At 34.7% G+C, this 24,135-nt stretch overlaps 2 protein-coding genes across 3 annotated transcripts; both read left to right on the forward strand.

Moving 5' to 3' along the window:
- The first annotated feature begins 6,448 nt into the window (after positions 1-6,448).
- Positions 6,449-14,154, forward strand: LOC106756651 (ultraviolet-B receptor UVR8). 2 transcript variants are annotated; one of them, XR_002667226.1, is made up of 6 exons: positions 6,449-7,163; positions 7,841-7,980; positions 8,850-9,044; positions 9,154-9,282; positions 9,369-9,608; positions 13,698-13,807. XR_002667226.1 is itself a non-coding variant. In XM_014639151.2 (6 exons), exons 1-6 carry the CDS (start codon positions 6,625-6,627, stop codon positions 13,889-13,891), a joined length of 1,353 nt encoding a protein of 450 aa, XP_014494637.1. In that variant the 5' UTR covers positions 6,451-6,624; the 3' UTR covers positions 13,892-14,154. The 2 variants fall into 2 exon arrangements, 1 of the variants encoding a protein (XP_014494637.1); XM_014639151.2 differs by having other exon boundaries at positions 6,451-7,163; positions 9,369-9,524; positions 13,698-14,154.
- Positions 14,155-20,752: 6,598 nt separating this feature from the next.
- LOC106755858 lies at positions 20,753-22,573 on the forward strand. Its single transcript, XM_014638078.2, has 2 exons — positions 20,753-21,041; positions 21,617-22,573. The coding sequence occupies exons 1-2, from the start codon at positions 20,810-20,812 to the stop codon at positions 22,405-22,407; spliced, it is 1,023 nt and encodes a 340-aa protein (XP_014493564.1). The 5' UTR covers positions 20,753-20,809; the 3' UTR covers positions 22,408-22,573.
- The last annotated feature ends 1,562 nt before the right edge of the window (positions 22,574-24,135 follow it).

Raw genomic sequence — 24,135 nt, forward strand, 5'->3', positions numbered from 1 at the left:
GTTGGTCCTCAAAAAACAACCAGTAATCTCAAAATCATAACTTAAATTCTAACTAAGTCAGTACCCACCACACACTAGGGAGCCTCATCTACTAGAGGTAGGGAACAACGTTGGACTTTTGGTACAGAGACACTGGTAAGCTATTACAGCCACTATGTAATCGATTACACGGGCACAAAAGTCAGAAAGTCTATCTTCCTGACACATGCACTTGGGTAAAAAACCACACAAACCCCTAACCAGTTGTTGGTCCTCAAAAAACAACCAGTAATCTCGAAATCATAACTTAAATTCTAACCAAGTGAGTACCCACCACACACTGGGAGCCCCCTCTACCAGAGGTAGGGAGCAGCGTTGGACTTTTGATACAGAGGTACTGGTAAGCGATTACAGCCACTCTGTAATCGATTACACGGACACATAAGTCACAAAGTCCCTCTTCCTCACACATGCACTTGGATAAAAAACCTCATAAACCCCTAACCAGTTGGTGGTCCTCAAAAAACAACCAGTAATCTCAAAATCATAACTTAAATTCTAACCAAGTCAGTACCCACCACACACTAGGAGCCCCTTCTACCAGAGGTAGGGAGCAACGTTGGACTTTTGGTATAGAGACACTGGTAAGCGATTACAGCCACTATGTAGTCGATTACACGGGCACATAAGTCACATAGTCCATCTTCCTCACACATGCACTTGGACAAAAAACCACACAAACCCCTAAGCAGTTGTTGGTCCTAAAAAAAAAACCAGTATTCTCAAAATCATAACTTAAATTCTGACCAAGTCAGTACCCACCACACACTGGGGAGCCCCCTCTACCAGAGGTAGGGAGCAGCGTTGGACTTTTGGTACAGAGACACTGGTAAGCGAGTATAGCCACTATGTAATCGATTACACGGGCACATAAGTCACAAAGTCCATCTTCCTCACACATGCACTTGGATAAAAAACCACACAAACCCCTAACCAATTGTTGGTCCTCAAAAAACAAACAGTAATCTCTAAATCATAACTTAAATTCTAACCAAGTTAGTACCCACCACACACTAGGGAGCCCCCTCTACTAGAGGTAGGGAGCAACATTGGACTATTGGTACAGAGGCACTGGTAAGCGATTACAGTCACTCTGTAATCGATTACACGGACACATAAGTCACAAAGTTCCTCTTCCTCACACATGCACTTGGATAAAAAACCTCAAAAACCCCTAACCAGTTGTTGGTCGTCAAAAAACAACCTCTAATCTCAAAATCATAACTTAAATTCTAACCAAGTCAGTAACCACCACACACTAGGGAGCCCCCTCTACTAGAGATAGGGAGCAGGGTTGGACTTTTGGTACAAAGACAGTGGTAAGCGATTACAGCCACTATGTAATCGATTACACGGGCACATAAGTCACAAAGTTCATCTTCCTCACACATGCACTTGGATAAAAAACCACACAAACCCCTAACCAGTTGTTGGTCCTCAAAAAACAACTAGTAATCTCGAAATCATAACTTAAATTCTAACCAAGTGAGTACCCACCACACACTTGGGAGCCCCCTCTACTAGAGGTAGGGAGCAGTGTTGGACTTTTGGTACAGAGGCACTGGTAAGCGATTACAGCCACTTTGTAATCGATTACACGGACACATAAGTCACAAAGTCCCTCTTCCTCACACATGCACTTGGATAGAAAACCTCACAAACCCCTAACCAGTTGTTGGTCCTCAAAAAACAACCAGTAATCTCAAAATCATAACTTAAATTCTAACCAAGTCAGTACCCACCATACACTTGGGAGCCCCCTCTACCAGAGGTAGGGAGCAGCGTTGGACTTTTGGTACAGAGACACTGGTAAGCGATTACAGCCACTATGTAATCGATTACACGGGCACATAAGTCACAAAGTCCATCTTCCTCACACATGCACTTGGATAAAAAACCACACAAACCCCTAACTAGTTGTTGGTCCTAAAAAAAAACTATAATCTCAAAATCATAACTTAAATTCTAACCAAGTGAGTATCCACCACACATTGAGGAGGTTTCTTTGTGGAGGGTGTTAACTTCTTTTATTAATAACTATTATTTTGTAGAGGTTTAAAACCTCCTTTATTTATAACTACTCACCTACGTTTATAATTTCTTAATTTAATTAAATTTGTTTTTTATAATAAGAAATAAATAAAATATATTAAATTGTAAAGTATACAAAAATTAATCAAAAGGTTAAAACCTCTTAGGCGTCCCTATTTTCATTTGGTCTTCCCACTTTGGTCCCCTTCTTTTAAATTTTCCCAATTGAGTCCTCAAAACTATTAATTTGAAACAATTCAGCCCCTGCCGTTAAAAATCGTTAACAGTCGTTTAAATTTGATGACGTGGCATTAAAAATAAATTTTATATTAAAATTTAATAATAAATATTTATTTAATCAGAAGGGCAAAGTGGGAATAGCTTTTGGGTTTGGTCCAGTGGTCTTCCCATTCAGAAACTTAGAAACCCTAAAGCAGGATCTCTCTTTCAGTGCACTAGCAGCCCCTCATCTCTGTCGGCAGAACCCAAGGCTACCATCTCACCACTCGACTTCTCCGGCACAGACCGCCGTCAATGGTGTCGCCGGTGACTTCTCAGCCCCTTCCTCCATTTCGGTTCGCACGCCACCAGCCCATCCGACCAGTCACCGTCGTTTGAGCGAGCCCAGCCGCCGCGAGTCGCAGCCAAAGCACCACCAACACCACGGGTCACGGCCAAGGTCGCCGCCGGTTACCCTCGGCCGAGTGTGGAAACGAGGAAGTTGAAGCAGTTCAATTTTGCAGAGCTGAGGATTTTCTCGCGATGCTTTTAAAGTTGCTTTTAAAGTTGTACGGAATAAGGCAGATGATGGAATTGTGAGGCTTATGCAACTTTGAAAGTTTTTGTTGGAGAGGAACTATTTTTCCATGTTTTTAAATCTTTACTTTTGCTGGGGAATACTATTCTTTAGCGCTTCTCATTCCTGCTCTACCCATGGTTATGCTAAGGGACTTTTTGTTACTGGTATGCAATAAAAATGGAAAGTTCTACTGGAATTTTGATCCACTTTAGCAGCTAGCTTCTGTTTTGCTATCTTTCTTGTTTANCCAAGTACTTCTGTTGCATTTTGTTCCTGCTCTGTAATTTAAATAATAGTTGATATCTTTCTTGTTTACCCAAGTACTTCATTATTTATGTTTACATTTTGCTTAGAACTTGCCACTTGATTGGAATTTTGCAATTGCTTATGTTGTTGTTTCCTATTGTCTTATAATTATATTTTTCTAATTGTTGAGCAGCCGATTTAAATGAGTTGGATGTTCATGCTAATGAGTTCACTTATGAGGGGTCTGTTTCCACGGGTGAAATTGTTAAGAAGATGGAGTCTCCCATTGACAAGGTTGAAGCTTTTCGGAGCATATTGAAAAATTGCAACATGACAAGAAGAAATTGACTGTTTACATCGGAGATTCAGTGGGTGATTTACTCTGCCTACTTGAAGCAGATGTAGGAATTGTCATTGGCATGTCTTGTTTATGTCGAAGATTCAGATTTCCCATTCGCATATCCTGATCCTTTATAGATGAAGAGCCCATCATTCCCATTTTAGGTTGCTGCATTGCCAAAGCAGACTTTTGTTGTGAAGCCTGCAGGGAGTATGATGCTTGTGCAGGATTTTCTTATTCTCACTTTGCCCTTCTAAAATCCTGTATTCATTAATAATTTTTAATATAAAATTTATTTTTAATGCCACGTCATCAATAGTTAACGGCCGTTAATGATTTTTAACGGCAGGGGCTGAATTGTTTCAAATTAGTAGTTTTGAGGACTCAATTGGAAAAATTTAAAAGAAAGGGACCAGAGTGGAAAGACCGAACGAAAATAGGGACGCCTAAGTGGTTTTAACCTAATCAAAATTAATTTTATTAATGAATTAAAATAAATTAAATTAATTTACAATTACATTGTAAATATAAAAGAATATATAATATTTAATTAATATTTTAAGATTTACTACAACATCTAACATAGTCGAAAACAACTCGACTAATTGAAAACATATAAACTAAGGTTGATGACTTAAACAAAATTCAAAATAAAAGTTTAACACAACTTCATTTCTTCAACTACTATTCTTCCAGTGCCACTTGTTTTCAAATTTTCTTTAATTTGAATCCAACATGATTCCAATAGTATGCCCACTCCAAGTCAGTGTCCATAAGCTCCTTTGCTTCCATTGCTTTCACCTGCGTTTAATTCCAAACATAATGTTCTTACTGAAGGGAACAAACTTTAATTTAAAATGGCATCGAAGTTTTGCATTTGAATCCTCTTTCAAAATAAATCCATTCTTCCTTAAATGAGAATAAAAATGTATGTTACTTATCACACTAAAGCTATAAAGCAAAAACGAGACAAAAGTATAAAAATTTATGTTACTTATCACACTAAACCTAGAGAAGCAAAAACAAGACAAAAGTATACCACAATGAAACTTCATAACTAGAAAACTTAATTCAATTTCATTGAAACCTCCATATACAAAAGTAACTAGCACTACAAAATATGCTAGATTAACAAAAATTATCAGATTAAAAGTATACTCTTTCCTAAAGAAGAGTTGAAGAAAGTGTTGCTTGCATTTTTCAATTTGAAAAAGTAGATTATACTAGAATTTGAACCACTTAGTAACCACATGGAAATAAAGAGATTCATATTATTACAACCCCAATATTAAACTAGAAAAGAAAATGAAAATAAACAACTTTAAAATATGAGAGATAATAAAAACTATGAGAGATAATAAAAAGAATTAAATAAGTTATCATCCATAAGCTAATTTATACTTAACAATTTAAAATTTCTAAAATAAACAACTTTGATATATACATATCAACTATTTTTGTAATTCATCAAATTAATTATAAACTAATAAGATAAGTTAATAATTGATTTATATGTACATTACCAAGATCATTCCTGTTATACGTATTCTATATTAAGTCATATTTCAAACTTACTTTCTAAACTATATTTTTTTTTAAATATAAGCAACTCTGTACCACTTTCTATTATTTTTCAATGTACTTCAACTTAATTTACCACTTAACATGTCTAAGAGAAACATAAAAAAAAAATCTTAAAGTGAAGCAATTTAAAAATATCCATATAATTCCATATTGCAAAAAGACTACATAAAATCCTTATTAGTTACCACTCAAAACCTCAACTGATCCAACCTACCTATTTATTCAGACTAATATTCAGAACATCAGAAAAGAGTCATGCCATTTACATTAATGTGCCAATATATTCAGACCACGCAAAATGATACTAATTCGGACATATTACCTATTTATTCTAATTTATAACACCATATATTATATACACTATTTCCAATGTTTCTCTTGCAACCATGATAACTGAAAAGAAAAGAATCAACATAACCTCACCTTGAGGAGTTCAGATGACCGAAAACCATCAAGTCACAACAAGCACCTCTCAGCAGGCGTTTTCCACAAAACCTTGGGAGAAAAACTGCTTTCTAAACCACGGTCAAACCACAAAAATATAGGGAAATGGGTAAACACATCCAATGCGCGATACACAGTGCTTCCAAATGAAAAAACCACAATCAAACCAAGAAACCATAGGAGTGTGCGAATACATTAACAAAACCACAGTAGACTACGGAAAAACAATTCCTTTCCAGAACTGACGCCAACAAAACCACTTGCTAACTAAAGAGGAAGGAACAATGCATCCAAGCGACAAAGGAACAACGACGCCGGCGGAAAAACGAGAGCTTTGGAGAAATGGAGCACAAAAAGCACTTCAATGATGTAGAGAGAGACAATGAATGGTGGACCCAAGCGACGAACGAACAACGGTGAATGGAGAACCACTTCAATGGTGGAGAGAGTTTCGAAGAAAGGAACTTCAATGGCGAAAAAAGAGTTTTGAAGGATCTCTCGGTAAAGGGAGAGAGAGAGTTTCGAAGAGAGGGAGAGAGAGTTTCGTAGGGTCAGGGTTTCAGAAATTAAAAAGCGCCAAAAGGTTTCTGAAGATTATTCCAAAAATACCCTTTAAAGACAAGATAAATCTTTAAATAAAATTTAATAAAAACAACCAATGACAATGCGACACGTGTCGTTGTCAAATTGTTGTCAACAAAGAAACGTTTTCCTAAATTTAAGGAAAATGATATTTTAACACCATTTTTTGACACCATTTCGACACTGCATACGTGTCAAAATGTGGTTGGACGATTTCAAATTAAAAAAACAAACTTTGGTTTTTCTCTTCTAAATATACTCCTGCCTCAACTTTTTTAATTTGAAATCGTCCAATCACATTTTAACACGTGTGCAGTGTCAAGATGATGTCAAAAAATGGTCTTAAAATATTATTTTCTTAAGTTTAATATGATTCCCTTTTTCATTTCGTTGTAAACTCTCTTCCCTCTACCCTTTCAAACAAAGAACAAAGGCAACCTTAGGAATGTGCACCCAAATCAAACCTGCCATCATCATTGTTGGGCAACCTTAGGATTAGTATTGTACTAGGCAAACCAAACTGTATCAACAAAGACAAAGCATAACCTAACCCAAACACATGAAGCCAATTATTCGCGTCCGCCACCACCACAACATAGCCACTCTTACTAGTGGCTTGCACCACTTTTCCACCACCCCGAAGCCCCCACTCCTCTACACCGCCGACACAATAGCCGGCAACACCGCCGACACAATAGCCGACAACACCGCCATCCTGCAGGTCCTCTCGTGGGGCAGAGGCGCCTCCGGCCAACTCGGGGGTGGCGTGGAGGAGACCCGCCTGTATCCTTCTCCGGTGGCCAACCTAGCCGTCCCCAAATCCTCCTTCTCTCTCGCCCAAACCCCCGGCCGCCTCCCCCACGCAGAGAAGTGTCGAACCCCTGAAGTGGGCATCTCGTGTGGACTTTTCCACTCTTCGCTCGTCGCTGGTGGGGCTCTCTGGATTTGGGGAAAAGGTGATGGTGGAAGATTGGGCTTCGGCCACGAGCATTCGTTGTTCGTGCCCACCCTGAACCCTCACCTCGATAACCTTCGCTCTGTTGCCCTCGGGGGCTTGCACTCCGTTGCTCTTACATCAGCCGGCGAGGTCTTCACCTGGTCAGAATCCCTTCAACTTTTTCAACCTCTAGTTGGTCACTTTGGATTCTCTTTGTTGTTTTCTAAAGTCAGGCATATAAGACGTTCTTTGTTTATATGAACTATGTGAAGTGTAAATTGATTAATTAAACTAAAAGCATTTTTAGAAATAGATATCAGAAACACCCTTAATTTCGTGGAATTTCTGCTTCGATGAAGGGTTGTTTTCTTATATCAGGCACTTGATGATTAATGTGAACTCTAGATTTTGTTGGAAGTCTAATGTTCCAGAGAAGCCAAATTTGATTGGTTAAACTGATTGAAAGGTAGTTGTTGGTGTTATCAACTAAGACTTATTACATTGTGTGCATGAAGTTTCTTTCTTTCTTTTCAGGGAATGAGGTAAGGGATGCCAATTTGAGAGGAGAGAAAAATCAACCATATAATAGACAATCAAAGCAGAAACTACTAGAAACAAACATGACTGATTACTGTTTTTTTGTGATCAAGATATCTCCCAAGAAATTATTCGTGGCTTAACTTCAACATAAATTTACTCTACCATGCGAGCTTAACACTTTGTTGAGGCTGGGAATACTTTTGTAATTTGAGGAGTTAAAATGTTCCTAAATTTTATAGGTCATGCTTTCCTTCCTCTACATAAAATTAATTTTTGTGGATGAAAATAAAGTTTTCAGGGGTTATGGTGGTTTTGGTGCACTTGGACACTCAGTATATCACCGAGAGTTATTTCCGAGGTTGGTAAAAGGCTCCTGGGAGGGAACTATAAAACACATTGCCACCAGTGGAACACATACTGCAGCAATCACAGAATCAGGTTTGTATGATGGGTGGAACTTTATTTCTGCAATGGTTGAAACAAATTTGGATTGATGAATGGTAAGGAAAAATAATTACTGAATTTAAAATCTGGCTTATCACATCAGTTGCAATTTTCTTATTTCAAATTGTAACAAGTGTTTTCTTACCCTTGTAAAAGGGAAAGAGCAAAATAAAAAAAAACAAGGTATTGGAATAAAATTCCCTTGTTGATTGATGACAGAAATGTACATCATATATACTGCTATATCATGTGGATAAGAATGGAAAAGGAAAACAGAAAATTGTACAAGAGCATAATCACTATATAGCTCTTCATATTCAAGAAGAATTCTAGCTATTTACAACTATTATTCAGCTATTTCTGAAATACAAAAGTACAAGGTAACAGAGTGTGCATTGTGGCCCATTTTTATTTCTGCACAATATTGTTTTTTAGATGGATTCGGCTCTTTGTTATATTATGTCTTTCTGTTTATTTTGGAATACAAAAGCAGGCTACTGAAAAATATAAAGCATAGAAAATTTTCCTAATATGACAGGCTTCCTGTACACTTGTTTTCTTATGAAGTGATTCAATAAAGGTGCACTTATATTATAAATGTCAAATCTGATTGAAAGATTTTAAGACTTTTAAAAGGCAATGCTTGGTTGCTGGAAGATAGAGATTTCTATTTCGATGTTCAGCCTTTTCTTATTGCACTCATCCTTTTTATCATCTCAAGGCTATACATCCATTCCTCCTAGTGTTAAACTTTCTTGCACCAATATGAGCTTTTTCTTAGGAATGTCCAGTAACATGAACTGCATATAAAATGAAATGGCATGTACCCTTTCAGACTGATGTTGGGTTTGTATTGGACATAGGAGAGCTTTATATCTGGGGTCGAGATGAAGGGGATGGTCGATTGGGCCTTGGTCCTGGTCGGGGCCCAGATCATGCTGGAGGACTTAGTATCCCTTCCAGGTTAAAAGAATTACCTTACCCTGTTGCTGCTGTTTCTTGTGGGGGATTTTTCACAATGGCATTGACGGAGGATGGGCAATTATGGAACTGGGGAGGTAATTGTCTCATTCATATGATTTTTCTCAGGATTTTCAGACGTCTGGCAAACTTCCTTTATCCATTGCTTTTAGTTTTGGAAAATTGATAAGGTTGGGATTTTGTCAGCTAATTCTAACTATGAACTTGGGAGAGGTGATAAGACTGGTGGTTGGAAGCCGAGGCCCATACCCAGCCTTGAAAATGTTAAAATTATTCAAATAGCAAGTGGTGGATATCACTCCCTAGCATTAACTGGTATGCTGATACGTCACCAAGTTTATTTTGTTCATTTCCATTCTCATGGATTAAATAATTATATCTATATTCTTAATTTTTCTTAGATGACGGGAAAGTGCTCTCATGGGGCCATGGTGGACAAGGTCAGTTGGGCCATGGATCTGTCCAGAATCAGAAGATACCAGCTGTAGTTGAGGCTTTATCTCAAGAGGATATTGTATATATTACATGTGGGGGTTCCTCATCAGCAGCTTTGACGGGTAATACTGACCTCATCTGACATATCCTTCTGATGATCCTGCTGGTAAAAAGAATTAAAGCAATTCTCATGACAATACTAAGAGGTAGAGACCGAGAGTGAATAGTGAGAAAAAGAGAACAATTATTCTTTATTGATAAATTAGAAATGGAAAGTCTCATCACTCTCCTCACAACGAGTTTTCAAAATCTGCTACTGCAGTTTATTTTCATTGCTATTTATACCCATTAACCCCTAACATTCAAACCAGTATACAAAGTTAGACCATATCCTTGTCTCTTCTTGAGATAAAACATGAGGGCACCAAGCCACTCTTCGCTTTTTAAGTACACAATGCTACTTGCAAATATAGAAGATGTTTAAGGTCACAAGGAAACTCTTAGAGAGGAAATAAATTATTTTAACACTCCTTGTAAAAGAGAGTAATTTCACATGGTGAAGGATTTACATATAAATTTCCCTCTCTCAAAGCTCTTTAGTAGACATATAAGCCACTAACACCTATTTTTTTTTTTATAGAATAACTTCACTCAATGAATATTTTACAAACAACATTAATCTCTCGTAGTTGTCTAGTGCACAATTTTCTATTTTTGCAGTTAGAAGCTTCTTCAGTCTTTTGCATGCAATGTATACCATTCACATTTATCACGTGTAGGAAACTAGTCTTTTCTACATGGGATGACTTCTATTTATGCACATCAAAGAAAGGATCTTAGGAATTTGTGTTTGTTCTTTTGTCCATATGTTCTAATGGTCTCCGAATTGACCCTGATCTACCAATAGCCATCAGAAAAGGTACTAGAAACTGCATATTCCATTCACATTTCATCACGTGTAGGAAACTAGTCTTTTCTACATGGGATGACTTCTATTTATGGACATCAAAGAAAGGATCATAGGAATTTGTGTTTGTTCTTTCGTCCTTATGTCTGAACGGTCTCCAAATTGACCTTGATCTACCAATAGCCATATGAAAAGGTACTAGAAATTGCATATTCCATTCACATTTCATCACAGGCAGGAAACTAGTCTTTTCTACATGGGATGACTTCTATTTATGGACATCAAAGAAAGGATCACAGGAATTTGTGTTTGTTCTTCCGTCCTTGTGTCCGAACGGTCTCCAAATTGACCTTGATCTACCAACAACCATCAAAAAAGGTACTAGATACTGCATATTCCATTTACATTTCATCACGTGCAGGAAACTAGTCTTTTCTACATGGGATGACTTGTATTTATGGACATTAAAGAAAGGATCATAGGAATTTCTGGTTGTTCTTTCATCCTTATGTTCGAACGGTCTCCAAGTTGACCTTAATCTACCAATAGCCATCAGAAAAGATACTAGAAACTGCATAAAACAACTTCTCTATCTTCTGTCAAATTATTTTGAGTGTTGTCACTTTTCTTACAAAAGCAACACTGAGGAAAAAGAAAACATTGAATGAAGAATTCACTAGCAATCATATTTACAACTACAATCTACACTCCATAATTAGTAGCAACTATAAAAGACAACAAACAATGCTGAAGGAAGAGCTTGAGACAGGAGCCTCTCAACCAAAGTTGAAACTGAAAAAATAGGGTTGAAACAAGGACAAGGAGGTTTGGTGAGTGTATGGAGAAGACATATAGTTGTTCTAGTGACAGTATGGTGGTTGATGACAAATGACGGTGGCTAGCTAAAGAAGGTTGGCAGTGGACGGTGACCAATGGTGAATGATTGACGATGGAAACAACAAAGATAGTGGTGGATAGAAATGGACAACCCCAAAATTGGCCTAGCAGGATTGACCCACTTTGATACCAACTTAATGTTGAAAATATGAGAAAAATAACGTAAGGGATTGATTATCTCTCTAAATACAATCTTTTCTCTAGATGTAGAATTGTTCTGGTGACAATATGGTAGTCGATGACAAACTTAATCTTGATGTCTCCAGATACAATCTTTTCTCGAATGATCTTCACATGGGGAATTAAAAAATTGATTCACCACATTGATTGCAATGGAAATGTTAAGACGAGTAACTATAAGTTGATTTAATTTCCCAACCAATCTTCTATACTGCACAGGATCTGAAATTGGATCTCCTTGATTTGGTAGGAGTTTGGTATTAGGATCCATGGATGTGTCAACAAGTTTTGAATTCATCAACCTAGTTCTTCCAAAATATCCAATGCATACTTCCTTTGAGATATAAGAATACCATCGTTGTGTTGTGCTACCTCAATACCCAAGAAGCATCTGAGCTTGCCAAGATCTTTGGTTTGAAAATTGTGGCAAAGGTGTTGTTTCATCTGGGAGATGTCATGGTGGACATTTCTTGTAAGAACAATGTCATCAACATATACTATCAAATAGATACATCCAACACTTGAGTGACGGTAAAAGAATGGATGATCTGCCTCATTTCGAGTCATACCAAATTCTTTAATCACGTTAAATTTGCCAAACCAAGCCCTAGGAGACTGTTTCATGCCATATAAAGATTTACAAAAGATGACATACAAATTTGAAAGACTCCCTCTGAACAACAAATCCAGATGGTTATTCCATAAATATTTCTTCTTATAAATCTCCATTGAGGAAAACATTTTTAACCATCAAAAGCATTTTAAGTCTTAATCAACTCCAAAAAATCAGTTTGTAAGGTGAGATTTATACTCACTTATATACTCTAAATTGGCCTTATTTCTAGTCGATGTGGAACTTTCAACATACTCCCTTTATGTCATGGTATATACATGTCGTGTGTGGGACTAGACGTTAATGGGCGGTCTGATAATAGGTGGAACAATATGTCCAACAAACAACTAATCTCACTATGATAGACTCTAGTAATGGTTCTGATACCATATTGAATATAATAAAGTTAGGTATATGATTAATCACCCTTGTGTGTAAAACACACATAAGGTAATATATTTGTAACGAAGAATGATATAAGAATATATGGCAACAAAGCATAAATATGGTAAATAGAAAATATTGTTAAAAACAATATCAACAATATCTACTAATATCAAACAATAGCAAAAGTCTATGTTTTCTAATTAACATAAAACACAATATATCTAACACATGGTATATAGAGTATAGGGTTTGAACCCTAGATCTATTTCATGGCTTTAGTAATATTTGTGCTTGTGATCCTCACGATTCAATACAAATGGTTCGAATTCTTCACATATGAATCCAATTTCTAACCCAGGACTAACTCATTTAGTTAACAAACTCAATTTTTAACTCTTGTTTAGCTCATTTGATTCATGAACCAAGTTCAATGAATCAATAACAAAATCACTGGTGGTAGCCATGAAATAGATATATGGAAAAAGATCATTACATCATTCAATAATTTTCAATTGTCATATTTTTTCAAAAGCTTAATCTAGATTGAAGTTCCCTCTCACCCTTCTCATATATGCACAATTTGGCACTAATAAAATATACTTTTCAAAATATACTACAATATTAACCATTTTATTACCTTTGTGATGCTTAATTTTGGCAAATTATATGTATATATATGAGAGGAGGGATCAAGTAACTAAGATACTTATTCCTCATGCTCACCCTTCATTTTCAGAACTTCAATGAATGACTCTTCAGACAGACAGTTAGATTGAAAGAAAATAGTAGGGGAGGATGATTTAGAGTAACTTGATCCCCACTCCCTTGTTTCTCTCTCTGCATATATAGACATACATAGAGCTGGCTCATAAACCGATGTAATCTGACTATATATTGCGGATTAAATTTATTTGTGAATTCCATGATCCAATTAAATATATTCTTAACAAGTCTATTTGACGCAAATGATAATATGCACCTAAACTCAGTGTTCTGTATTTTAATTCTCTTACTTCCTTTTATATTCTCGTATGGTTGCTTGTGTATATTGAGATCGGAAAATTATGGACGTTTGCTGTAAATTGTCCATCTAATGAGATATTGCGATTAAATTATGTAGTGATGTAAATAATGAAAATGCTTAGAGCTGATCTCTCAAACAATTTACAAATCAATTGTCAAAGTTGTAGGTTGTTTGGCAAAAATTGAACTTTGAAATTTCTCATTTTCCTTGTCATGATAAGTTCTCGCTAAACAAAATTTCAATTCATCGTAACACGAACTAAGCTTACTATTTTTTGCTCTGAACAGAGAATGGAAAGTTGTACATGTGGGGAAATGCTACTGATTCTCAATTAGGAGTTCCTGGGCTACCACCCATTAATCCATGCCCGATTGAAGTCAACTTCTTAATGGACGACGACGGATTAGGACCTCACAAAGTTTTATCAGTTGCAATTGGCGCATCACATGCCATGTGTTTAGCTTTGAGGGAGAGTAGTTGATTTCGTCAATTGACGTGGAATTCTCTTCTTTCACTGTAGTGTCCTACTGTATTTGATATAATTCATTTTGCTTCAAAAGGAAAATTTCTTGGGTGAAAATGCAATTTATTTATTTATTTTTTGAAATAGGAAGTTGTGAGTCAGTTAGGAGGAGAGTAATTCTCTGGAGGAATTTAGTGCTTTGAGGTTGCCTTGTTGTAGAGCTATCAGCTTATTAACATTTTATTGCATAATATTCTAAATAATACAAACTTGGATATTAAGTTATTTTTTGGTTTTTATCACTGGTCTGACTTGTCAATCCCGAGAAGAGTGCATTGTTGTCCATGCCACCCAAAATGTCCGATCAAGTTGAAACATTGAAAGAGAGATTATTAGCGATGAAAGTGTCAGTACGAGAGACGTTACGTTAGGGGAATTTCACTAATTAATGTTGGAAAAGTTTATTAAGTTTCGTAAAGAGTAAGTGTGAGGTCGTCGAGAATCTTCATTTTCAAATATGGATTCAGGGGAGGAGTATAGGATGGTAGCAAAGAAGGTGGAATTGCCATCATTTGATAACATTGACCCTATGGGATAGATTACAAGCACAAAGACATATTTTGAAGTGTAAGGCTTCACGGATGAGGTGAAGGTCCGAATAACCAAATTGAGTATGGAATGTGCAACCATTCACTGGTTCAATCTTCTACAAGAAGTAGAAGTGGGGTTGTCATGGACCAAGTTAAAAAGGGAGTTGATCGATCATTATGGTGATTGTACTAGCGATAATCCTTTTAAGGAAGATTTGTCGTCGACGAGTAACGTAGATGAGTATCTGGTAGAGTTTGAGTACATCTCGTCTCAAGTATTGCTCTTACTAGAGGAGCAATATCTAGGCTATTACTGGAGGATTGAGATCGAAGATTCGACAAAGGGTTCGCACCTTCAACCCTCTAAATCGTCTCCAAGCCATGTGCTTGGCTCGAGATGTGGAAGCAGAATTGCAAGAGAGGGATTGCAACGTGGAGGAGTATGGGGTTGGGAGTTGGATTAGGCCCAACACAGGGCATACAATTTAAACCCTTATCGGTAGGGAGTTCGAGCCCTCACGAGTCATGCTCTATGACATAATAAAGTAGTCGAGTTTTCGGTGATCATTTTCCGACTGCTAACCGGAATTGTGGCACAAAGCATTTGCCTTACTCTAAATTGATGAACAAGAAACCTCATGGGCTTTGTTTTAGATGCGGTTAAAAATACCACCTTTTGCATTGATGCAAAGAGTGATAACTGCAAATGGTGGTGTTAGATGATGGCGAAACAATAAATGAAACGGGGGAGGTTATTGCAAGTGAGATGCGAGAAGAGGAAGATGATCGTGCCTTGGAGTGTGGTTCTATGGGGCTATTCGCAGAGGTTGAAGTGTTGTGGGGTGGTCGAAATTGCCCTTCAACAACTTTGTGTATAGAGGGTCGTCTCAATGGAGTAACCCTGTGAGTGTTGATTGATAGTGGGGCCAATCAAAGTTTCATCTCTCCTCATGTAGTGGCTGCTTTGGAGCTAAAAGTGGACAAAAGAAAACTGATTGGGATGTGTCTAGGAGATGGGCACAAGGTGTCTACTACGGGAAATGTGAGAAGTTAAATATTCAACTAGGAGAATTCTCTACTACGATGGAGCCATGTGTTGGAGTTGGGAGACATAAACATGATTTTAGGAGTTTCTTGGTTGTGAAGATTTAGGAAGGTTACTTTTGATTGGGAGGAGATGATTCTAAGGTTTTTTTGGCAGGACAAATATTTAAAATTACAAGGTCAGAAACCGAGAAAACATGGACAATGGATATCGTCAATAAAGTCCTTATATTTTCGTCGTTGTGAAATCGTTCACAGTTGGATCGAGTTGAATTTTGAAAAGTGGGTTCCAGACGTATGCTTAGTTTGGGAGAAAACAACCTCGCATCATCAACTATGTTTTGGAGAATTTTCATCTTCTTGGTTCTCATTTATAAACATTATGCTTAATTAGTTTGGCTAATTGAAAACCTTATTTGGTGTTTTTATCAAAGACTCTTTTGCACCCTATTATTGGGGGTATAACATGTCAATGATTGGATCTGGATTATTCAAGTGATGTACCATATGTGTTTGAGTATGTTTACATGGGTATGTGATGCTTGAATGCATGTATAATGTGTTAACTATGTTTCCATGTGATCTAGGGTTGATGTATATATGTTTGAATGCTTGAATCGATTATCTGCGTGTTTGTTTTGAGTGTGATTTCAGGAATAATCGATTGTCTGGGATGATAATCGATTATCCCTTCTTGCGTGATGTTTCTGGGTAAATTTCACTGAGATAATCAATTATCTTAAGTGATAATTGATTATCACAATGCATTTTGGTGAAAAATGGTGAATTTGATGAAGAATGAACGTGAACCAAGCCTGAGTTGGCTGAAACATGATGATAATCAGGGATTGAGGCTAATGGTTATGTTTAGGGTCAGTTTAATTTGTGGTTGAAAGTGGAGCACGAGTGAGTGTTGGGATGTACTTGAGTATGTGATTGATGAGCATGAGAGTGGAGGATAAGTCTACTTGTTGTACCTTGTAAATCCTGGTTCTATTTGTGGATAACTGCTTCCTTTTGCCTTATGTGCATTGGAAGGAGATGAATTTGTAGGGGAGGCTACAAGTGGGCTGTGGGAGCAACTACAATCAATGAGGTGGGGTACATGAGTGAGATGGAAACTTTCCACTATGGTATTATGATATGGTGATGCTTATGGTGTTGTTCATGACTGTGATAGTCATGATGGTGGTGTATTTATTATGATGATCATGGTACTTGAGATGCTCCAGGTTATGTTAGGTTGATAGTGATATTATTATAATGGTTATAATAAGTAGTTAACATGGGTGCTATTGAGTGGATAGACCAACGGTCTGTGTGTGAGATGTTAGTGATGACATCAAGGGTTAGAGATCAAGGATGAATGATCTAAGTTCAAGAATCGGGGATCGAGTAATTCAGTATGATTGAATTATTTTCATTAGAGGGTTAGGAATCTTGTTATTATTACTACTATGTATTAGGTGTTTGATTATGGTTGATATAATCAGAAGGTATGTATCTTATCTTGTGTTTGATTATGGTTGGTATAATAAGAAGGTATGTATCTTGTGTGTTTGATTATGGTTGATATAATAACTATGTATGTATCTTGTTGTTATGATTATTTTATTGGTAGCTTACTCTTATACATGTTTATGTTTGTGTGTTTGTGAATGAAATTATCGATGATGATCATATAATGCGTTATACACGAGCAGAGAATGTTACAGATATTCTAGAGGCATTATTCACTCGAGAGAGGATGAGGAATAATTATGGTATTAATTTAAAGTTATTTTGTTTTACAAGTTAAGACACTATAATTGAAGTATTTCCTTCGTTATTTTATTACTCGAAATAATATAATTGAATAAAGTTTTCTTTATGTACGTTTTCGCACTATGATAAATTTTGAATTTTACCGATTTTTAATAACCCATCACATCTCAGAATTGAAGTGTTGCAAATTACATAGGAATTGAGTCAATCTTGATTTGGTAATTAAATACCTTTTTCTTTAAGAGATATTTTGATTTGATTCATAGAACTTACTCACCTTACTAATTGAGTCAGTTAATAGTTCAAACTTGGATATAAATCTTTAAAAAGCTAAGATAAGATAATTTTTTTTATTCTTGAACATGTGAATTGACATTGTGGATTTTCATTTTTGTAATTTGTTTACGTTTTTAACTTTTGTTCAACGTTTTTTAATCCTTGAACTCCTAACTTTAACTTCTACATGAATAATATTGAAGATTGAATATAATGTACATGGGAATTGACCTTAGTATGTGCTCTATATTATAAATTTGATAGAAAACTTAGAATTTTTTATTTCAAGAATAACATTGAATATCATGGTGTTCAAAGAATAATTTGTATTAGTCAAAAGTGGTTGAAATCCAAATAATACTCAATGGGTTAGCTAGAAGTGGCTAAGATCCAAACACTATTTAGATTTTAGCTAGGAGTGGTTGCATTGTAAATTATACTTTAGGCTTTTAACTAAGAGTGGATGTTTATTCAAATATACTTAGGTTTTAGTAAAAAGTAGACAATTTTCAAATAATACTCAGTTTGTAACTTGCAAGAATAGTCTACATAGTATTAATCAGTTGATTGAGAACTAAACATAGTCCGTAGTACCATAAACTAATATAATATCCTCAAAGTAAATTTCTTTCCCTTATCTTTGTTCATTGCATATTATTAAATTGCACTAACAAAAGAAAGAGATATTTATGAACCAATAATTGAATATTTTTGATAGATTGTCTACCAAGTCAAAATTATTGTTTGTAAATAATTCAACCCTATTTTTTCATATTTTAATTTGTTTTTAATAGAGTCACTTTCCCTCCACCACCAATCTTTCTTCATAAATACCAGATGATTATGCCATAACTTAGGACAATTCTTTTGTATTAGTTCAAGTATATCTTGTTCACGACCTATTAGTATTTTAATACATGATCCATATTTCGCAAACAATAAAATATATGATTCTTTCTTGATATTGTCTCCCATATAGAATTTGGTGATCATGTAAAAATAATTAGTTTATTGTTATTATAAGATATAAACATTAAACTAATTTTTGTAAGGTTGAGTTGAATTTAAAGTTCATTTTCTAATAATAAGAATAATATAATGTTGTGTTTAATCTAATCCATCTTCTTAGTGTGAAGCAAAAAGTGTACAAATCTCTATAAACATAAGATAAAGACAAACTTAGAAGATATACCGTTAAATTATTTAAGAACTAGACAATTAAGGTAGGCTTCATATAAAAGTGTACAAGAATCAAACAAATACAAGAGAAATGCTAGGCGAAGAAAAATATTAAAAGAAATGAAACAAAACGCCAAAATGAATATAATACATGAGAAACTCTCAAGTTTATGAAGACTAAATAAGAAATATAAGTGAAGTAGACAAAGTATACAATCTCCAAAGGTCCTTAACTCTATTTGTAAAAAGAAATCATCCCATGCATAAAAGCCTAAGGCTACAAAGTGAGATCATAAGATCATTTTCTAAATGTCTTTAGAGAGAAACCTTTATTTGTAATCCTTCACTAGAACAATGAGTGTCAATGTTCTGTATTCTTCTTCTTGTGAGAATTTCATTATAAACATTTCAAACAACTTTTGTTGTATTGTGAAGAGTATTACATGAGTGACCTTAATAAATTAGTAGTAATAAAAGAAGAAAAATACTTATTCAACGATTAATTAATAAAACTTTTTATGATTGATAAAAAGAATTTGATGTAACTTAAATTAAGATAAACTAATGTAAAATAAAATAGATGTTCATTACTATTGTTAATGTATATGCATATATGAAAGTTTTATGAACATTTACAAATATTTTTAGTATTTTCTAAACTATTGAGACGCCCCTATAAAATATCATATAGATATTTTCCACCAAATATTTTCAAAGAGCTTTTAAAATTCTATTCAACCCATCTTTTTCTACACACATTTTAATTAAAACATTATCAAAAAATATATTAAAATGTTAATACCCTTTTTAAATTTTCTACTTTTTAATTATAATGTTAATATAACGTGTTAATAAGTCCAGATTAATCTAATTTTATTCAAATATTATTAGTATTTATTTTTAAACTCATAAAATTATCCTTATAAAAAATTTAAAATAACAGCTAAGTTGCTGCAGCAAAAACATTCCTAATTTTTAACTGAAAATGGTTGAGTAATACCTTTATCAATCAATCTTATATAATATGAGCAACACAAGTTCAAAATATAAAAGGTGTTTTTTTATAAGGGTTAACGTAACATAGTTACGTGGAGAAATTCAAAGCTAAGGAAGTCATAGCAAATTTTGGTATTCTCTCTTCATTTTTGTACCTTTCCAAAATAATAATAATACTTTTGACACACTTTTAGTTTTTAACATTCATTTAATACGGTGTAAAGTTAATCTTTATTGAATTTTTAGACCATCACAATACATAGTTTTAAATTTAATAACATCATATACATGTCAAATGAGTGTATTTGATACATTGACATGTCAATATTCGCATGATAACATTGACATGTCAATATATTTATATGACAACATTGACATGTCAATATTTGTATGACAACATTAACATGTCAACATTAACATGTCATTGACATGTCAAGATATTGCTACTCTTTCCAAAATTTTATCCAACAAAAAAAATGTAATATTTTTTTAGTTCTAATAAAATATTTGTTAATAATATTCATAAAGAATGATAGTTATAGTATTTAAACAAGTGATTGGAGATTTGATTCTTGTGAAAAAAATGTAAAAATGTGTTGAAAGTATTATTTTTTTCTTTTTACATAGGTAGATCCCAAAACATGAAAAGCAAAAGAAACACACCCATATATAGAACTTATCATGTTCAACAGCATTAATTAGTGAAATAATTTTCCAATGTGATAATATTCCCTCCATTTCTCATGGCTAGACCAAACTTAACGGGGGATCAACCACCCCTCTCTCTTATTACACTTTGCCTTCAGTGAAAGCCACATTGGTCAACCATCGCTTGCCATATTCATAATCATGTGAATATAAATGCATTAACAAGATAACAAAAAATATAGAAACTAGCCAAAGTTCAGGAAGTTCTTGCTGTACACATTCTGTGAATCATTATTCGTTTGATGAAACTTTAAGAAAGCAAGAACATTATAGAAAAATGACCACTTGCTGATGAGTTTTTCTATAAATAGTGACTGATAGACCAAACGGAGTATTCTTCACATGAAATTGGTATTTCCTTGTGTATAAGAGGAAAGCCATGAGTATCTCAAGTAGAAATAGTTTGATCTATCTCTTTCTCTTGTTTGCATTCTGTGAAATGCAAATTATTGTAGGAAAAGACAGCCAGACCTGCATCTCCCGCAAGAGTCGATGCTTTGGAAAGAAAGTGCCATGCCCGAATGAATGCCCTTATAAATTTCCATCCGATTCAAAGGCCAAAGTCTGCTATCTTGACTGTGATTCCCCCGTTTGCAAAACTCAATGCAAAAGTAAGATCATTCACTTAGAATTCGATTATAATAAGATAATGAGTAATGATTCTTTCACATATCTACAATTTTTTACATTGATTTCATTTCACAGTATCCTTTCTTACTTTTTACTTTTATTTTTTTTCAAAAAAAGAAAAAATATATTTTTATGATGATTTTATCTTTATATACTGCATCAAATGAATGTAAAAGTGCGTCGTGGTACTATTATTCTAAAATAATATAAGAATTAATTAGTAATTTGGTTTCATATTTTCATTTAGTGTTAGAAGTCCAAATTATGATATATAAGTGAGGTGCAAACCTCACCTTACAAACCGATTTTGTAGGGTTGAGTTAAGCCTAAAACTCACTTCTAATATTTAGTTAATTAAATTTGAAGGTTAAAACTATATTATACCATAATTCAACTAATGCTGTTGGACTTATTAGTCAACTTGTATTGGAGATTTCGTGATAAAAAGTGGTACAATTACAATTTTTCACCTCCTGTAAAAATGATTAATTTCAAAGATTTACTATTTCGTGGAAGCTAAAAGGGTTTTCGTTGTATATATGTTTGATGAGAATAGCTCGCAAACCAAATTGCAATGGTCGTGGATCTGCATGTCAGGACCCTCGTTTTGTTGGAGCAGATGGAATTGTTTTCTACTTCCATGGAAGGAGAAACGAGCAATTCGCATTAGTATCCGATGTGAACCTTCAAATCAATGCACGTTTCATTGGCCTAAGGCCAGCAAGTAGAACAAGGGACTACACTTGGATCCAAGCATTGGGAGTTCTCTTTGATTCGCACAAGTTCACCATTGAGGCCACCCCAGCAGCATCATGGAACGATGAAGTTGACCACTTGAAGTTTTCTCACAATGGCAAAGAACTTGCCATCCCTGATGGTTACCTCTCCGCATGGCAGTGCCCACAAAATCAAGTTAGAATAGAGAGAACATCAAGCAAGAACAGTGTTACCATTACTCTCCCAGAAGTTGCTGAGATATTAGTGAATGTTGTGCCTGTCACTAAGGAAGATAGTAGAATCCACAACTACGAAATTCCTGAGGATGATTGCTTTGCTCACTTAGAAGTGCAGTTCAAATTCCATGGTTTGAGTTCAAAAGTTGAAGGGGTTCTTGGAAGGACTTATCAGCCAGATTTTGAGAATCCAGCAAAGTTGGGAGTGCCAATGGCAGTGGTTGGAGGGGAAGACAAGTACAGAACCACATCACTTGTTTCTGCAGATTGTGGGGTCTGTTTGTTTGATAGTGCAAAAGAAGCTTCAGAGAAAATTAACTCAGTGACTGAATACAGTTTGCTGGATTGCACTGGTGTGGCCAACAGTGGGAATGGCATAGTTTGCAGAAGATGAAATTTCAAGTCACTGATATCGTCCTTGAATGATTCAGAGTTTGCAATTGTGATGTAATGATTGTTTTTATTTGAATTGTGGTCTTATTGAATAAAAAGTGCTGTCTTTTCATTTGTTTAACATTAAATTATGGTGAAATTATGAGAGATTCTCTTATTTCATGTCATTTATATTGTCATGCTGAAGCTTAAGGTTAGGTCTAATGTTATTAAATTCGAATCCAAAAAGTTTGTTGTTGTGCACATTAGTCACATATATAATATAGCATTAACTTAAAGGAAGAAATTGAGTGAATCCGGATCAAACTAATGTCTAATGGTAAATTTCAGAGAAATCTGACCATAGAATAACTATAACATACGTGATTATACACTATTTAAGTGGTCTTTATTGTATGAGCTAGCATTTGTATTGGAAAAAATAGTATGCTGTTTTTTTTTTTTTGGCTCCTATAGTATTACATCTATTAATCAGAAGAGAAAAATAAAAAATTATTGTAAAAAAGACAAGTTGATTTGAGAGTTTATAACATCTTGGAAACTAGTATCACATACCTTTGTTATAACATCTAACAGGTCCTTTAATAAGCATGAACAATAGAGTCATCTACTAGTACATTGACCTAATGAAATGAAACTGGGTGCATCGTCTAATCAATTATATATTTCGCGATACATAGGGATATCAATTTGACACTCTAGAATGGGACATCCCTTAAATAAGAGATTAAAGATTTTGAAAAATAGTTATCCTTATATTTCTGTTGACAACTCTTATATGTGTGATTTTCCATCAGGCTAAATAACACAAACATCTTTTTACTCCTAGTGTTTCTAAATATGGATACTTGGGGACCTTGAGTCATTGTTTCTATGAATAATTTGAAATATTTTCTTATTTTTGTTGATGATTTCTAACGTTATACTTCGTTGGTTCCTTTAATTAAGAAATCTGTTGTTAGAAGACATAGCATTAGATTTATTAATCTTGTTGAAAACCAGTTCAATACTACTCTTAAAATCATTCATACTTATAATGACATTGCTATGAAAAATTTATTTTACCAGAAAGGAATCATTCACAAAATTTCTTGTGTTGAAACTCCTAAGCATAATGTTATTGTTGAGAGGAAGCATCAACACCTTTTAAATGTCACTTGAACTTGAGATACAAAAAAGTATTGAATTGTCTAATTTACATTGATTATGTTTAAATACAAAAGTAACGTATAAAAAATAAATACAAAATGTAACGTAGAATAACTAGTAACCTATAATTGTGTTAATAAAGAAAAATACTATCATAAACTGATGTTGATGAATGATTATACAGTAATTACTGTAATATTACATAATAAATAAATAAAAATTTATTGTGAATAGCTAAAATCAATAGTCATAAATGATAGAATATTGAACAAAATATTTGATTTGTCTAACTCTCTCTAGTAGTGACATGGTCGTGCCAAGTTTGTCTCTTAGCAAGTTGATTCTTGTATGAGTGAAATGTTTAATCAAATAATCTGTAATTTGATCAGTGGTAGGAACATAGGCCATCGTTACTTCCTTTTGTAAGACTTGATCATGTATGTAGTGCACATCTATCTCAATGTGCTTCGACTGTGTGTGAATAACTAGATTAGAAGCAATTGACTTGGCACTTAGGTTATCGCACCACATAATTGGTGTTCTGAACATTGGTAGTTTTATTTTGTTAGCAGATTTCTAA

Source organism: Vigna radiata, chromosome 2 (genome assembly GCF_000741045.1).
Source record: "Vigna radiata var. radiata cultivar VC1973A chromosome 2, Vradiata_ver6, whole genome shotgun sequence".
Lineage (NCBI taxonomy): Eukaryota > Viridiplantae > Streptophyta > Magnoliopsida > Fabales > Fabaceae > Vigna > Vigna radiata.

Coding starts and splice junctions, on each gene's coding strand:
- LOC106756651 (XM_014639151.2), top strand. CDS start 6,625: ATGAAGCCAATTATTCGCGTCCGCCACCACCACAACATAGCCACTCTT. Junction 7,164..7,840: donor GCCGGCGAGGTCTTCACCTG/GTCAGAATCCCT, acceptor TAAAGTTTTCAG/GGGTTATGGTGGTTTTGGTG. Junction 9,045..9,153: donor GCAATTATGGAACTGGGGAG/GTAATTGTCTCA, acceptor GGATTTTGTCAG/CTAATTCTAACTATGAACTT.
- LOC106755858 (XM_014638078.2), top strand. CDS start 20,810: ATGAGTATCTCAAGTAGAAATAGTTTGATCTATCTCTTTCTCTTGTTT. Junction 21,042..21,616: donor TTGCAAAACTCAATGCAAAA/GTAAGATCATTC, acceptor TGATGAGAATAG/CTCGCAAACCAAATTGCAAT.